Consider the following 14,445-nt stretch of genomic DNA (forward strand, 5'->3'; position numbering starts at 1 on the left):
GAAAAATACCCCGCTACCCATCTATTGTGGTGATGTCAACAAATTCCATGGGTGCAGATTTAGTTTCTCAGCTGAAAAACTGAAGAGTTTTTGTTCAAGTTTAATACTTTACTACTATACTGAATACAAGTTTAGCTAGCTATTTTACCTGACGTGCATTCTTCAGCTCTTCTATTGCAAAAATGAGAGCGAGCCTATCCTTGATACTGTTTGTTGGAACCTTGCTCGTAGGCCAGGTGTTCTCTCAAGAATTACCGGCAGATGCTTGTGAAAGATTGACTGAAGGAGATCTGGGAAACAGGACCTTGTCTAAAACTGGTTTGGTGCCTGCAGCTATCGTAGCAGATGGTGATGGCAGTGCTGTTGTCTCTGCCCGCCTGATTCCTGGTAGTATAAACATTGTGTGTGAAGCCCAGCACGAGATTCGAGACAGATACAGATACACATCAGTTCTCTTTTCTTATGTCTGTTCTAGTGTTGCCGTGGAATGTGATGATTCTACAGTCATCACAGACCAACTAACTTTGAGCTGTGTGAATCGTGCCTGGTCTCTCAGTGTCGTCAACACCGATGCTTCTCCCCTAACATCAGATCCTTTGGCCACTGCTTCAACTGCACTAGCCTCTGCTTGTTCATTGTGCATTCCTCCAACCGCTACTACTATTGTTATCGGTTTTAATTTGGTGGTTTCAAACGTTACCCATTGTGTTGGTAAGTACTTGTCATTTATCAGTGCAAGCTTTTAATATGAACTGTTTTAATAGAATGTGAAAACTGTACTGTTGGTCTTGGACGCTGCTTTGGCTCAGATTTTAATGACCAGACTTGTTGCAACTACTTTAGTGAGGGTAGGTGTGTTGAAAACTGCCCTACAGGTCAGGTACCTGGTCCCAACTTTGTATGTGGTGAGTTTGATAATTATTATCATAATTATTATTGATGGAATTAACGTTTTTGCAGGATGCTCGACACTGAATGATCCTAATGGACAGTTTTCGTATAGTAATGATACAGACATTGATAGTATGGCCACTCTTGCGTGTAATACTGGCTATGTGGATAACAACTCACCAGCTACTTGTACTCAATCTGGTGACTGGACTACCACACCAAATTGTACACGTAAGTAGCGTGTACGCTACTGCTATTATTATTAATTATGAATTACGTCCATTCTTTCCAGCTCTCTGTATGGTGTTGCCCTTATTGGTTAATGGAGACATTAGATACACTAATCTCCCCAACAAACTTATTGCTGGCACCGAAGCAAGTTACGGATGCCACCCAGGATTCCTGATAGATCCCGAGAATGGACTTACAAGAACATGTCTGATTGATGGAACGTGGTCAGGCATGAACTCAACATGCAGTGAGTCTACTGCATACCATACTGTGCTTTAAAATAAAGCTGTTGTAGTTGATAACCAGCTAACTGTTTGTGGTTTTTTCCAGTAAGAGAGTGGTCTTTGTTACAGCTTGGTATTCCTTTAAATAGCTTGGTATGCTGTGTTGGTTTGTAGAATTAGTGTATAAGACAGCTTGTTCGAATTAGCTGGCAAGTAGCAGGTGTCACCCAATACTGTTCCACTCAAATGGAATGTTATTGTGAGATGCCTTTCGAGCTGGCTGTGGTATGTCACACTGCCTCTCCCATACACACCCTTAGTTCGTGTCAGAATGCTCAGTACTTAAAGAATAATATGTCGGCTATAATACATAATGTAACAGGAAGTGTAGCCTCTGCCTGTGTGTCACATGATGTTGTGAGTCTGTAGTCCGAATGTGTGTGAATGTTGACCATATTTGTGTGGCCTCTATTGTGTTATTGTCAGGCCTTGCATTTCCTAGTATTGTCCCCTAAAAGGATATCATTCAAGCCTGTTATTATAAATTATAGTGGAGGAGTGCTAATGGTATCGTGTACTGGAACTTCCTTAGTGTGTTTAGCAGCCCAAGTGTTAGTCACTATTTTTGCCAAAGCATAAATTCCCAAGCAAGATTATGGTGTGTTTGTATTGATGGCGGTTTGTGTAAAGCACTTGTATGCTTGTGTATACTCAGCTCAATGAAGATAATCCCAAAAGTACACTTAGAATATATCTGGAATATTGGATACGTTTGTCGTAATTGCTAGTTTTCTGATCATGTAAGCCATTGACTAGCCCATAGATACACAAACAGAGTGGTGCACGTGATGTTTTAATTTACATGGCATTTGCAGTGAAGCCTAAAAAACTATTCGCTTTTCGCCATCAAGAGACATTCCTGTAAAGTTATAGATTCCAAGTGCTATTTTAGCTTTTATTGCTGTAAGGTGTAAGCGTGCTGGTTATAACTACTACAATAGGTGTAGATCTTTAGAGTTGCACAGAATAGCACATTTGCTCGTGTAGAAATAGGCCATGAGCTCATCATCATGTTACTCGAGGGTACCTTCGTTTTCAATCCCTCCTTTTCTTGTATCTATGATTAGCCTAATTTACTAGTGCTGCAACCTGGCGCCACTGCCATATGGCTACTGTGGTTAAGGTAATTGCCTGTGACAATGCTTAACATTCCACTATGACAACATTACATTTTATAGATCATTACGTTGGCCACAAGTAGGCTAGCTACATGTAGATTGTTGCATAGAAAGGTCCACTGTTTATAGAGGGATTTTGTGTGGGTTTTAAAAGTACTGTTTTGTTGAGGCTTTTAGTATGTACATGCATGTATGTGTGGTGGGAAAGTGTAGTAGTGATAGCCAACTGGTGTTCATGATCCGATCTTAATGAATTGGTAGTTGACTCCCACTCATTCCTGGTTGAAATTATACCCGTATGCGCCGCCTACAGTGCAATGCACACCATCTGACTTCATGTCTCTTTATCCCAGTCCATGATTCTCATTAGCACGGCCAACTTGTGTAGACCCTGGGATACAAGGATGTGGTTTGTCATGTTTTATATTCAAAAAGCAATCAATAGAGTAGCTAGACCACTGCCGTTTTGTGTGTGTGTGTACTTGTGGTTTGAACTGTTGGTAGGTCCTCTGACCCACATTTCCTAATTAGGTCAGTGTAATTTGCGGTTGTTAACATTAGGACAAATGAGAGTCTTTTATGACCTTGCTAGTCAATTTGTTGCCTAGTATTTTGTGATTGAACATTGGACCCACATTAGGGATGTGAGCTACACCTGTTGCTATAAATGTACGTGGGAGTATTAACTACTTACTGAACACACATACACGCACACTCTCACATACCTACTACCCCCCTCACACACATTAGAATCCTGTTCTGAGGTGGTCACCAATTGCAAGGATTGCAAATATGAGAATGGTGTACAAGTTTGCACAGACTGTCAAGATGGATACGTATTGGACGATTTTGAATGCAAGAGTAAGTTTGTTTGAAAATTAACCCTCAAAACACTTAATATAACTACCACATTATTTGCATACTTAACAGCCAACAATCCTGACCCTGTGGCAAGAAGCTCGTGTGACGTTCCCTGCATCATCGGCATTGTCTTAGCCATTCTGGCAGTGATTGTCATAACAACCGTCGTGATTGTGGTCGCTTTTGTTCTCTATAAATACCTCAATGACCCTGCTACAAAACTGGCTAAGACTGATGCAGAAGGTTTGAATGGGTGAGTGAAAAATTATTCCCAGGTTCAATGTACAGTGATTTCTAACAATAATAATGATTCAGTGTTCACTTGCACATTGTTTTTTGCTACTGTGCAACAATAGTTGATAGTTGCCTATATAGCTAGCTCTGTTTTGTGTCAGTGGATATATAATATGAAGAGTTCATTGGTTTCCTGTATCCCTTGTAGTGTTGCACGAGACAATCCTCTCTATGTGGATCCGGCCGCTGTGACAGACGATGCTATCGATGGGGCCACTGAGACCACTCCATTGGATTCGTAATCAGTCCAAACTTGTATGCGTCTGTTTGTCTCTCTCCTAACTTACTCAGTGTTTACTGATTGTAGATGTATTACTTTACCCCTCTATTATATACTGCACTATGTTACTGCTCTAATTATTATTTTTCTTTACACAGTAAGCTGTGGTGTGTATATTCATATAAGTATCCCATGGCTGTATGTAGTGGTTTTATATACGTTTTGTTCATCAGTTCACAGAAAAGGACATGTGCACAACTCTGTTGATTATATGACTCTGTAGATTTAACATGCACTGTGATCTTATTTTAGCGTTCTTTGTTTCATTCATTTGATGTAGTAAACCAAAAATAAGTGATTTTAAAAGAAATTGAGTGTCTTACAGTTATGATGATGACTAATTAGAGTTCTTTGAAGGTATTGATGTACATGTACCTAGAGAAAATGATGTAGAGTTGTCTGAACCAGATGTACTGACTTCTATGCTCCTTCATGGCTTGCTTTTTGTGTGTGGGCATTTGTGGAATAATTATTATGCCTCAAAATGGTGGTGTGTGCATGTGCGTGGTGTGGGACTGTATGTATACTGATGTACATATAAGCATTAATGCACTTATAAAGCTGATCACAGTCGGTAGTGCATGGGTAAACAAGATTCCTAATGCATGACAAGTAATATCCTTCACACTTACCCTTCCTTTGAAGTACCCGTTTAGATCACATGCTGTTTGATACCTGAAACCGGCAGGTTGTAATATGATCAATTACACAGAATGAACTAGACACAAACAACACTCCGGACAACTACACATGTAACATAATTCACAATACCCCACTATAAATTATAGTATTCATGAGCTAAATTTATCAAGGTGACAGCCTAGCATCTTTCAATCTCAGTGGAATTGTGTTGAGTAGCCAAGCAGACTACTGGCACAGTCATAACACAAACACTACATCCTAATTCAATTACCACACATGAGCATGTATTACAGCACACCTGGCAAGACATAGGCCAGGAAACCAGTCCAAGCAGCTGCTGTATTTACGTAACAAGTTTGTGGTTTCTAAAAGGAGGACTTGAATAGCATCACCAGCCTCTACATGTATAACCAAATAAAGTTAAATTGATGTCTTCTCATGTACACCAACATACCAGATTGTAATTTGCCTTTATTCTTGAGAGCCCTGTGTATGAACAAACACACATGACAGATATGCTATTCATGGAGGTACTCTAACAGTAAACATATTGTTCAATCTGCAATCCTATGCGAATAGCGTTACATATGTCAAAATTCCGGGAGGTGAGTCTGAAAGTACAACATTACATGAATTGAGTTATAATACAGTACACCCTTGGCTATGTCTACATGATGTACCATCTCACCTCATTGCCCTGGACACAGAAATGTGATTGGGATGACCAGACACTCCTAGGTCATCAAAAGTGATGATCTAATAGATAACAGCAATAACCTTGTGTTCTATTGAATAAACTTTGTCTCAAGTGAACTAGGAAACAAAAAATCAATATTTACAACTTCCTCATAGCTATACACAAAGAAGCATGAATTTCTGACATATGTAGCCATAACAATCATAGCATCATACATACACAATTGATGAAATCATACCACATTCGCCCTGTGCTGTGAGAGGGTCCTATGCACATACTCTCCCACCAGCTCACAGTCCCACTCCACACTGGGACTATCAGGTAGACTCTCATCATCTATCAACACCACATTGTCACCATGGACACCCAACACTGACGCACTCTTTGTCAGCTCCAATCTCCTCACAATGCCTTGACTATAGTAATCGCCTGAGGGGATAATTATATCAATCAGCAAACGACAAACAAAACAAGAACACAAAATGCACAACGTAGTTTGCTATATAGTGTATGTAATGAATACACAAAATGACCTATGGAGAGACAGAGAAGGACGACTTTCGTGTTTGAGGTAGCCGCAATCGATAGTAGAGTGGGCGCAAAGAACATGCATTCATCATCTGGATGTGCAGTAACTAGAAGGACGGTCTTCCCCTCAATAGCAGAATGAAAATCTTGGGACCTGGGAATCAGCCATACCAAAACAGCAAGTATGCAAAAAGCACTTGTGCAAATCAGCAGCCACATGTCTATTATAGCAATATTGGGTAATGATCCTCAAATAAAAATATTAATTATTAGATGATAATGCCTTTATTGTCTGTGAAACTTAAGCACAGTCAGTTTTTCATTGTGAGCTTTTCTTGACAATATGACAGTGTGCTTTAGACCTCCTTCATCCAAAATACTGCAGATGTCATCTAAAAAGAGAATTTCAACATTTAAATTGATGTACGTGTGTTTCATATCATGGGCGGGGGGACAAGTGGGTTCCTTATAATTATGTACCATTAGGTGTTGTGTTCTTTCGAAATTCTTTATAGAGAAATACTTAATACAGAGTTCCTTATTCGGAGGGCCATTTACTGGAGGTTCCACTGTATTTAATAGAGCATAAAATTGATGATTCGATTTAGCACACCTGGTTGATTCTCTGGAAGGACAATCAGGTAAAATACTCCAGATTCTGATAGCAAGTGAGGCACATAAGGCAATAACTTATCAGTCACCTGCATGTAAAGACAAAACATCATGAGAAATGTTCAGCTCCAGTCAGAGCACTTAGTAGTTGGGCTCTTAATTACCTCTCTTCCAAGTTTCCCCCCAGCCCAGGTTGCTGTAATACCTCCCAAGCCCACCTGCAGTGAATTATTGTGCCAACTAGTACACTGTGTTTTAACTCTCACTTCTTCAGATGGGGTGACTACATATGGAGGGTTGAAAATGAGAAGGTCCACCTTTCCTTGAAGGCATTGCCTCATTGGGGAAACCTGAGATGGGGGGATATACTAGTAGCTAGTCGCTGAGACTCGGTCAATAGCATATGTGAGCACAGAAATAGTGTGTTCACACACAATCAATTATTGCCAGCACGACAGGCTACACTTCAGTAATCAGTGTACACAGATGTCTAAGGTGCTCCCACATACCAGATCAGCAGCAGTCACATCAAATCTTGTAACCCCATTCTGAGCAAGGGTTTTCTTTGTACAGATGCAAGCTGACGGGTTTACATCTGTTGCCCTAAATTTGACACACAAGAAGAATATTTATGGTGGCATGTACACACATGTACGTAATCTGAGATTACTTACCAGTAGAATGCTGGGGAGTGCAAGAGACTAGCTACAAAGGTGATGACTGCACCACTTCCAGATCCAATTTCCAAGCAAATTAGGGGCCTGAAAAACAATTGTGACATAAATATTACATAGGGTTTATGCAAATGGCTGAAGTTACGATCCCCCCCCTATTTGGTCTGCATGTTTTTATATACTCGGCCCAGTCCTCAAGGTCTCTGCAAGACAAATACATGCCTCAACTGCTGGAGAAACTCTTTTTCCTTCTCAAGAGCGTCCATGAGGAGGAAGGAGTCCTCTGCTGGCTCATACACATCTTTATACTGTGAGAGGTGACTATAACTGGGAGTTGGAAGTGTTGGTCTATCCATCCAGCACTTTTTGTAGCAAGCTACGTATAAACTCTAACTAACGCAAAAAACTAACTCAATGGAGTCCACGTGTACCTCTGAGGTGCTGTTGGGTGTTTTTGACTCCTCCTGTCCATCTCCTCACCTATCCCCATATGAAAACAAGATTGGAGGCTACCCGGTGAGTACAAAAGAGTCCTTAGTATCACAATTAATCCCCATAAACTTGCCTCATTCAGGATTGCTACGTCTCTTGTCCACTAGCACTCTCCTCACTACCTGTCTGCTCGGTGTGTGGGAGTACGCTGTGTTTGCTGGTGCAAGTCTACTGCCCCCTGGAGAATACTTTATATCACAGGACAATCTACGTCTTCTCCTGTGAGCAGCCATCTTGCCACAAAGATAGCAAAAGGTGATAATTGGTGTTGGCACAAAATTGCGTACTTTCAAATAAGCATGCTCGTCCACCCATTCTATATAGTGCCATTAGTTAAATTGTACCGTGATGACCTGCTATGTCTGTAAGCTCTTAGAATCAGATCACCCCTTCCCTAACTAGCTGGCTGGTACTCCGATCTCAGTGTGAAGATGAGTCAATATCACGATCACGTGATGAGTTCAAACCAGCAACGATTTCAAAAACTAACCTAATGGCAGCTGCAGACTGGTGTGCTGAGGCCAATGACTGGGAAAGGTGTGTCTAGTTAAAAGATGAATGTACGTTTATAATTATGTCAAAAGTTATAGAAATGTTATCTTTTGCATGCACTAACAAAATTTTAACCACTGCTTAACAGTGATGACCACGATGATCTCAATACTAAAGCTACTGGTGACAGCATAGAAAAGCAAATGGAACTATTAGCAATTACTGGTACGGGTGCATCAACTGCTAGCGAAGAAACACCCACTCATCATACTACATACTCTGCTCCATTCTATCCTCCGGCTTATCTGAGTGTGATTGAAGAGCCAAGTGAATTGTCGCTTGGCAAAGATATACACCACGCTCGTATCCTGTTGAAGAAGTATCAATCTGAGAATGGTTTGGAACTGTGTGAAGCAAATAAGGTTTCGGTTTCGTGTAGAGGAAAAGCTTCTGGAGGAGAAGGTTACGAAAAAGCAGCAGCAAAACACGGTGACAGAGCATTTCAGAAATTCCACAAGCGACTAGGAAAGTGCCCTCAACAACTTATTAGGTGAGCTATTGTAACTAGGTCAAGAGTAACTTTTATCCTTATACGTTAAACTCGACAAGTGTATATCACCTGGTATTGTTCCAATTTAGGACCAGGTTGTTGGTATTGTATCTCACAATAATGTAATCCGTCTCCCTGTCAATTTATGCGTCGAGGCATACCCGCACGAGGGATACAGTAAAGCTAACTGTGTGTGTGTGTGCAGTCTGTCTCACAGTCAATATTAACACTCAGGAAATCTGTAACCTCCATTAGCCTGTTGATGTCATGACCACACAATTGTATATTATAAGTATCTACATACATTAAAATTTACATATGCAGTATTTAAAATATATCACAATAGGTACAATCGTGGAGGTGAACCACTGTTAATCACATACAACCCACCACCAAAGCCGTCCGAGACCCTCTGTAATAACTGTGGAGCACCCTGCGTATTTGAGCTCCAGCTGATGCCCACTCTAGTCTACTCCGTGCAGCTTCAGCTGGTCTCACAACACCTTGGATCAACAGGCTCTACGTCATTAAGGAAAGAGAACATGCCTGACTTTGGTACTGTGTTAGTGTACACATGCTCTAAAAGTTGCTGGACTGATAGTTCATTACCAAGAGTAGAAGTAGCAATTATTCAAATAGACGATTGTTAAATAAAAATCATTTTGTGGATATGTAAAATTTAATGGTTGAATAAACATTGAAAGATTGAACAGATTAAATTCACAGTCAAATTCACAGCTAGTACTACACCACAGTTTAATATTGGTATGGCACATTGTAGTAGTTCTGTTGTGGATGGCACTGTTGAGTGGATGGTCCTTGACCCCAAGCTGCCCAGGAGCTGTAATCGTGGAGGGCTTGAGGGTAAGCATGGTGGGCACTGTAAGGAGGAACGTGTGCACTGGGTTGAGAGTACGCATAGCTTGATTGGTGTGCTGAATAAGGGGGTGGCACAGAGTAGTTGTTCGTGTAGCCAGGATACTGTAGAGAGGAGGGAGGTATCGGCTGTGAATAAGGGGGTGGAACAGAGTAGTTGCTCGTGTAACCAGAATACTGTTGGGGGGTAGGTAGTATCGGCTGTGCTGTGGTAGCAACAAGGGCATGTCTTGGTGGTGCAGGAACTTTCGGAGGTTTTTTAGTAGGTGGTTTTTGATGTCGTGATACAACACGACCCGGGTTGGGTGGCGTTGGAACTCTTGGAGGTTGTTTGGGTGGCATAGTAACTTTTTGAGATTTGGTGACTGACGGTTTTCGATCTTGTGGTGCTTTAACAACAGGGTCATGTTCGGGTGGTGTTGGAACTTTTTGAGACTTGCTCACAGACGTTTTTTGAGCCTGTGCTACACCAGAATCTTTGGGTGGTATCGGAGCAAGAGTACATTTAGTCTCTGAAGATGCAGCTGCATTAAATAAACGGTTAACTTTTTTCTTGATGCCAGAAACTATTGACGAGAGTTTATTGCTCTTCTTTGATTTGGAGGGTTTATCAGACAGAAGCTCACTAGGAATGGGGCTCTCTTCATTGTTGGTTAGGTCAATAACAGATGATGATGAAACAGTAATTTCAGCGGCTTTTTTGGGGCCTTTCCCCCCCTTGTTGACCACATTCAAAGGAGTCCTTTTTGTTGTCTCAGCAGAAGGAGCAGATGCGATAGTAGACATCAACTTTGTAGCTAACTCAGACTGGTAGAGAATTTTCTATGAAAACAAGAAATATCTCAAATATAATTGTACAGAATTTGAATGCACAGTAAATACCTCCTCCATTTGCTCAATGGTCTTGTTCTTGATCTGGTGAGGAGCGAGTGGCTCGGATAATTTGGTGCCATTCCTCACATACACACACGATTGAAATAGTCCACACTGTACAGTTGTGAGAAACAGTACAGTAACAGACGTGCTACATGTACAACTTGGTCAGCAATCACAGTTCAGATAAAGGACATGTACACATGCACCTGTGTACTATATACGTGTGTAGAACTTCACCCTACTACGTATGTACTACATGTACATGTACCTATTAGAGCATACGTTTACACGGAAGGTAATAATTATGGTTTGAGATTTTGCTACGCAAGAGTCTGCAACAGCCTTCAAAGTAAGCAACAATGTATGAATGCCTGCTCAGGCAACATGCACATACAGCACCAGTACACAAATCATAATTAGCTATGTAGCACACATCGTTAATTAAAATGGAGATTTTATACCCTCGGGTCACATCCAGTTTCGTAGATCTGGAATCTGTCTCCCTTGATGACACGAATCTCCAGAATCTTATACCTCGTTTCTTTGCCCTTCTTATCCACAACTGGGGTAAAAGACACTCGGTACATACTGGGCTCAACCATGGGATGGATCCTCTTGACTGCCTCGTCAATGGTGCATTTGTAAACGTCCTCCTGTTTACGGCCTATTTCAATCCCACGCACAATTCCGTCTTTTGTCACCCCGAAGCAGATGATTCCTCCATTGGTATTCAAAAGAGAAACCAGCTCCTTGGATAACGACTGTACAAAGTAAAGAAATAAGACAGTAATACCAATTTATGTACTATTGAGGGATATCATAGCTGGATAAATCTAATAATGAAGACCTTACGTTTTGTAAGTTGTTTGGGATGCTGGGACAGAGTACATGGGAGCTGCCCTCCTTGTAACCGATTGATGAGCTAAGTTCAAACGCCCTAAAGGAATGTAATCGGTGAAAAGTTGCCAACACTATAATTATAAGTAGTTCATGGGAGGCCATAATCGCATGTTGTCCTATTATTCACTGTGATTCGTACAGTGATTAATCGTGTATCAGTAATTGCACGTCGTCAAGGCAGTAATTGACGACGTGTAATTACTGCCTTGACGACCACACGTTCGAATAACGGCCGCGACTAATTTTTTTACTGAAACTGCAGCTAAAAATGTCCTTAAAACTGCATAACAAACAATTAACAATCAATAGTATGGCTACTTAAAACTGCATAACAAACAATTAACAATCAATAGTATGGCTACTCATGCAATAAGGGATTAATAGCACTCATAACAAGCACTGGCAAGGTTAATAGCACTCGGCTGCGTGCATTTTGTAGAGAGGTGCATTTTTCAGAGAGAGTGTTTTTTCAGCCAACTCCACACATCAGATGGTCTGATCATGATTTGGTCACATGACAAACATAATTTTGCAAAACTGTCTCTGGCTGTCTTAGTGCATAAGTATGAGTTCACAACAAGCACTTGATGAAATGCAAGTAGATCTACTGCAACAGCTTTGTAAAATCATGTGTCATGTGACCATAATTATGGATGGAAAATGCACCTCTCTACAGAACACACCTCCTAACAAAACGCACCTGTCTAAAAAACAGCAGCACCTATTTTTTGCAAACGCACCTCTACTTAAAGTTTATCAAAAAAATGGATCTAAGAAACTAGCCACACAAATTCGCTAGATCTATCAATGCTCTTTGACTACATTTTTTGTATTAACTTATTAACTGTAAATTCTAGTACAAGTAAAAACTAACTTCTTTGACTTCTTCTTGCCTGGTTGCACCTCCTGTGTGTGGAGAGTGTACAAAGTAAACTGTACATGTATAAAGCAGAATCCATTGGATAGATCTAATAAGATAGATCTAGTCTCTAGTAGCCCTTTGCTGTCACATGTACATTGAACAATCGAATGCACACTGGGATTGACTTACATCATTTTCAGCACAGCGTTTGCGTTTCTTGGAGAAGAAAGGCATCACTAGCACTAGCTGCTATCTTTGCAATAGTTTGAATTAAAGTTCAAAGGTGATCAGTCTGTTGATCATGCGCAAAACCATGTGCTATTTTATTATGTAACTGTGATGCCAGATAACAGAAGAATACAAGGTCCTGAGGAGAGCTTCAGTCCTTTGCTGTACCTCCGTGAGGAGGACAAGCCTCAAATCAAGACACTGGTAGAGATTAATTAATGGTTCTTCTAATGCACCTATCAATTTCAGTCCCCACTACCCCCCATGCGGGCTATGTCAGGGTTTAGTGGGGATTTGATTTACATCAATTGCCCCACCCCAGGGGGCCTGGTTGAAATCAAATCCCCACTTCTCCTCCCATACCCCCACTTAACAACCCCGGGATTTGACTACACGTGTGCACGTGCTATACTTTTCCGGATATTACTGCTATAAGTTTGTATATTGAGGAAGTCAAATTCCCCACCCTATCCCGCACCTCGGGGTTACTTGCTGAATCAAAACCCCACTATGTCCCCACTATGCCCCGCAGGGGGGGTAGTGGGGACTGACATTGATAGGTGCATAATAGTTATGTCACTTGATTTAATAATGTTATTACACGTCACGTCCATCTTTTGACAAAATGAATTATTTTTGTCTGTAGATAAATTCTAATGGCCAACGGTTGGATGGTAGAACTCTCAATGAACTAAGGCCAACATGTAACGTATAAGAATAGGTCTAGCGATGTCTTCACAATTTACCTATCCTACAGGCATGCAAACTGGAATCAATCCACATGCCACGGGATCAGCTTACCTTGAAACTGGCAGTACTAAAATCCTCTGCACAATGTAAGCCAAATTTATATCACACACATTTATAATTATGTTTGTATACAATAGATATGGACCTAAAGAGTCGGTAAGGAGAGAAGAATTTGCTACCAGTGTAAGTTTATTGTGTGTCGGATTGTGATCACTGTTGGATATAACAACAGGGACGTGTTGTGTGTGAGTTCAAGTATGCTCCTTTTTCTTGTGCAAGAAGACGGCAGTACCATCAGGTGAATGTTTACTTCTTGAATTACGAAATATCAATGCATGGTTGTACAATGTTGTTGTTGCTTCTTCCTTATAGGACGTAGAAGAGAAAGATTTCTCATCTTTTGTCACAAATGCTCTCACTAGATCAGTCAAGCTCGACGCTTTCCCTAAACTTCAACTAGAAGTGAATATCCTGATCTTGGAAAATGGAGGCAGTGGTCAGTAATATTTGTTAATAATGACTATCATATTTTAACCCGTTTCAGCTCTTGCTGGATCTATCAACTGTGCTAGTTTGGCATTGGCGGACAGTGGTCTGGAGATGTATAATATGCCAGTTGCCTCTACAGTGGTAAGTTATGAGCTCAGCTATATGGTACGTATATAGTTGGGATTGTGGTGTGTTTATATCTTTCAGCCTCTGTATATATAATATACACTCGAAGTAAGGTGGAGATGTTGTGTTAGGTTGTCCCAGACTATATGCCTCTATTAATGAATCACTCTCATTGTCATGTTACAGGCAGTTCACAAGTCGGGCTGCTTAATAGACCCTTCCATATGTGAAGAGTATACCAATGATGAGGTAGGTACAAACACATGCACTAATACTGTAGAAAACCCTCTCCAAGTGTTTGCTTGTTCATTAACTGTAACAGCTATATTGGGATACTTTGCTAGGTGATTAGACATCCCGACATCAGTGGGTCAATGACGGTGGCTTATCTCACAGCAATACAAGAGATCAGTGGGTTTAAACAAGATGGGGTTATGGAAGTTGGACGTATTCGCAAGGTAAAAGTGTACCTGTTTATGATGCCTGAATCCAAAACACGAATACTTGCCTGGCAGGGGGTGGACATGTGCTTGGGTGGGTGCTTAAGAATCCTCAAGAGTATGAGAGAATACCTAGAGACTGTCACAGCTCAGTAATTTGATTTGTAATAGTTTACTTAATACCCTGGTGAAATTAATCATTGGTGATTGATATAGCTTTTCTAAAACTAGCTGATAAAAGTGAGGTCCCAT

General features: G+C 40.8%; 6 protein-coding genes across 11 annotated transcripts; 3 read left to right on the forward strand and 3 right to left on the reverse strand.

Moving 5' to 3' along the window:
* Positions 1 to 37: 37 nt before the first annotated feature.
* On the forward strand, positions 38 to 4,283 carry LOC135331911 (CUB and sushi domain-containing protein 1-like). The gene is made up of 7 exons (XM_064527199.1): positions 38 to 711; positions 765 to 905; positions 961 to 1,122; positions 1,184 to 1,369; positions 3,275 to 3,385; positions 3,455 to 3,638; positions 3,828 to 4,283. Exons 1-7 carry the CDS (start codon positions 183 to 185, stop codon positions 3,919 to 3,921), a joined length of 1,407 nt encoding a protein of 468 aa, XP_064383269.1. The 5' UTR covers positions 38 to 182; the 3' UTR covers positions 3,922 to 4,283.
* LOC135331950 (N-acetylglucosaminyl-phosphatidylinositol de-N-acetylase-like) lies at positions 4,147 to 6,045 on the reverse strand. Of its 3 annotated transcripts, none has more exons than XM_064527260.1 (7): positions 5,832 to 6,045; positions 5,537 to 5,727; positions 5,290 to 5,357; positions 5,056 to 5,087; positions 4,900 to 4,999; positions 4,592 to 4,634; positions 4,147 to 4,395 (listed from the first exon to the last, which is right to left on the reverse strand). In XM_064527260.1, the coding sequence occupies exons 1-7, from the start codon at positions 6,043 to 6,045 to the stop codon at positions 4,390 to 4,392; spliced, it is 654 nt and encodes a 217-aa protein (XP_064383330.1). In that variant the 3' UTR covers positions 4,147 to 4,389. The 3 variants fall into 3 exon arrangements, with proteins under 3 accessions (XP_064383330.1, XP_064383329.1, XP_064383328.1); XM_064527259.1 differs by having other exon boundaries at positions 4,147 to 4,399; XM_064527258.1 differs by having other exon boundaries at positions 4,147 to 4,634.
* Positions 6,012 to 7,558, reverse strand: LOC135331956 (methyltransferase N6AMT1-like). 3 transcript variants are annotated; one of them, XM_064527270.1, is made up of 8 exons: positions 7,335 to 7,558; positions 7,113 to 7,199; positions 6,948 to 7,041; positions 6,705 to 6,788; positions 6,603 to 6,656; positions 6,440 to 6,527; positions 6,307 to 6,383; positions 6,012 to 6,218 (listed from the first exon to the last, which is right to left on the reverse strand). In XM_064527270.1, exons 1-8 carry the CDS (start codon positions 7,466 to 7,468, stop codon positions 6,183 to 6,185), a joined length of 654 nt encoding a protein of 217 aa, XP_064383340.1. In that variant the 5' UTR covers positions 7,469 to 7,558; the 3' UTR covers positions 6,012 to 6,182. The 3 variants fall into 3 exon arrangements, with proteins under 3 accessions (XP_064383340.1, XP_064383339.1, XP_064383341.1); XM_064527269.1 differs by having other exon boundaries at positions 6,307 to 6,395; XM_064527271.1 differs by lacking the exon at positions 6,307 to 6,383 and having other exon boundaries at positions 7,335 to 7,512.
* Positions 7,489 to 9,356, forward strand: LOC135331927 (programmed cell death protein 2-like). Its single transcript, XM_064527225.1, has 5 exons — positions 7,489 to 7,628; positions 7,687 to 7,859; positions 8,007 to 8,141; positions 8,245 to 8,646; positions 8,993 to 9,356. Exons 1-5 carry the CDS (start codon positions 7,527 to 7,529, stop codon positions 9,294 to 9,296), a joined length of 1,116 nt encoding a protein of 371 aa, XP_064383295.1. The 5' UTR covers positions 7,489 to 7,526; the 3' UTR covers positions 9,297 to 9,356.
* LOC135331904 (uncharacterized) lies at positions 9,262 to 12,476 on the reverse strand. Its single transcript, XM_064527191.1, has 6 exons — positions 12,350 to 12,476; positions 12,173 to 12,204; positions 11,251 to 11,335; positions 10,860 to 11,159; positions 10,405 to 10,509; positions 9,262 to 10,344 (listed from the first exon to the last, which is right to left on the reverse strand). The coding sequence occupies exons 1-6, from the start codon at positions 12,392 to 12,394 to the stop codon at positions 9,403 to 9,405; spliced, it is 1,509 nt and encodes a 502-aa protein (XP_064383261.1). The 5' UTR covers positions 12,395 to 12,476; the 3' UTR covers positions 9,262 to 9,402.
* On the forward strand, positions 12,463 to 14,406 carry LOC135331949 (exosome complex component MTR3-like). 2 transcript variants are annotated; one of them, XM_064527256.1, is made up of 10 exons: positions 12,463 to 12,592; positions 13,035 to 13,092; positions 13,146 to 13,224; positions 13,276 to 13,321; positions 13,371 to 13,436; positions 13,511 to 13,634; positions 13,683 to 13,768; positions 13,940 to 14,002; positions 14,098 to 14,211; positions 14,269 to 14,406. In XM_064527256.1, the coding sequence occupies exons 1-10, from the start codon at positions 12,500 to 12,502 to the stop codon at positions 14,347 to 14,349; spliced, it is 810 nt and encodes a 269-aa protein (XP_064383326.1). In that variant the 5' UTR covers positions 12,463 to 12,499; the 3' UTR covers positions 14,350 to 14,406. The 2 variants fall into 2 exon arrangements, with proteins under 2 accessions (XP_064383326.1, XP_064383327.1); XM_064527257.1 differs by having other exon boundaries at positions 13,511 to 13,631.
* The last annotated feature ends 39 nt before the right edge of the window (positions 14,407 to 14,445 follow it).

Source organism: Halichondria panicea, chromosome 2 (assembly GCF_963675165.1).
Source record: "Halichondria panicea chromosome 2, odHalPani1.1, whole genome shotgun sequence".
In the NCBI taxonomy this organism is placed as follows: domain Eukaryota; kingdom Metazoa; phylum Porifera; class Demospongiae; order Suberitida; family Halichondriidae; genus Halichondria; species Halichondria panicea.

Coding starts and splice junctions, on each gene's coding strand:
- LOC135331911 (XM_064527199.1), top strand. CDS start 183: ATGAGAGCGAGCCTATCCTTGATACTGTTTGTTGGAACCTTGCTCGTA. Junction 3,386..3,454: donor GGACGATTTTGAATGCAAGA/GTAAGTTTGTTT, acceptor CATACTTAACAG/CCAACAATCCTGACCCTGTG. Junction 3,639..3,827: donor GATGCAGAAGGTTTGAATGG/GTGAGTGAAAAA, acceptor TATCCCTTGTAG/TGTTGCACGAGACAATCCTC.
- LOC135331950 (XM_064527258.1), bottom strand. CDS start 6,045: ATGTGGCTGCTGATTTGCACAAGTGCTTTTTGCATACTTGCTGTTTTG. Junction 5,088..5,289: donor TCTGTGTCCAGGGCAATGAG/GTGAGATGGTAC, acceptor GTTCATACACAG/GGCTCTCAAGAATAAAGGCA. Junction 4,635..4,899: donor CCTGGCCTATGTCTTGCCAG/GTGTGCTGTAAT, acceptor TGCCGGTTTCAG/GTATCAAACAGCATGTGATC.
- LOC135331956 (XM_064527269.1), bottom strand. CDS start 7,468: ATGGATAGACCAACACTTCCAACTCCCAGTTATAGTCACCTCTCACAG. Junction 6,657..6,704: donor TAGTCACCCCATCTGAAGAA/GTGAGAGTTAAA, acceptor AATTCACTGCAG/GTGGGCTTGGGAGGTATTAC. Junction 6,219..6,306: donor AAAGAACACAACACCTAATG/GTACATAATTAT, acceptor TTCTCTTTTTAG/ATGACATCTGCAGTATTTTG.
- LOC135331927 (XM_064527225.1), top strand. CDS start 7,527: ATGGAGTCCACGTGTACCTCTGAGGTGCTGTTGGGTGTTTTTGACTCC. Junction 7,629..7,686: donor ACAAGATTGGAGGCTACCCG/GTGAGTACAAAA, acceptor TGCCTCATTCAG/GATTGCTACGTCTCTTGTCC. Junction 7,860..8,006: donor TGCCACAAAGATAGCAAAAG/GTGATAATTGGT, acceptor TTCCCTAACTAG/CTGGCTGGTACTCCGATCTC.
- LOC135331904 (XM_064527191.1), bottom strand. CDS start 12,394: ATGCCTTTCTTCTCCAAGAAACGCAAACGCTGTGCTGAAAATGAT. Junction 11,160..11,250: donor TCCCAAACAACTTACAAAAC/GTAAGGTCTTCA, acceptor TACTTTGTACAG/TCGTTATCCAAGGAGCTGGT. Junction 10,510..10,859: donor AAACTGGATGTGACCCGAGG/GTATAAAATCTC, acceptor ACAACTGTACAG/TGTGGACTATTTCAATCGTG.
- LOC135331949 (XM_064527256.1), top strand. CDS start 12,500: ATGCCAGATAACAGAAGAATACAAGGTCCTGAGGAGAGCTTCAGTCCT. Junction 12,593..13,034: donor AGCCTCAAATCAAGACACTG/GTAGAGATTAAT, acceptor TTTTGTCTGTAG/ATAAATTCTAATGGCCAACG. Junction 14,212..14,268: donor AAGTTGGACGTATTCGCAAG/GTAAAAGTGTAC, acceptor CTTGCCTGGCAG/GGGGTGGACATGTGCTTGGG.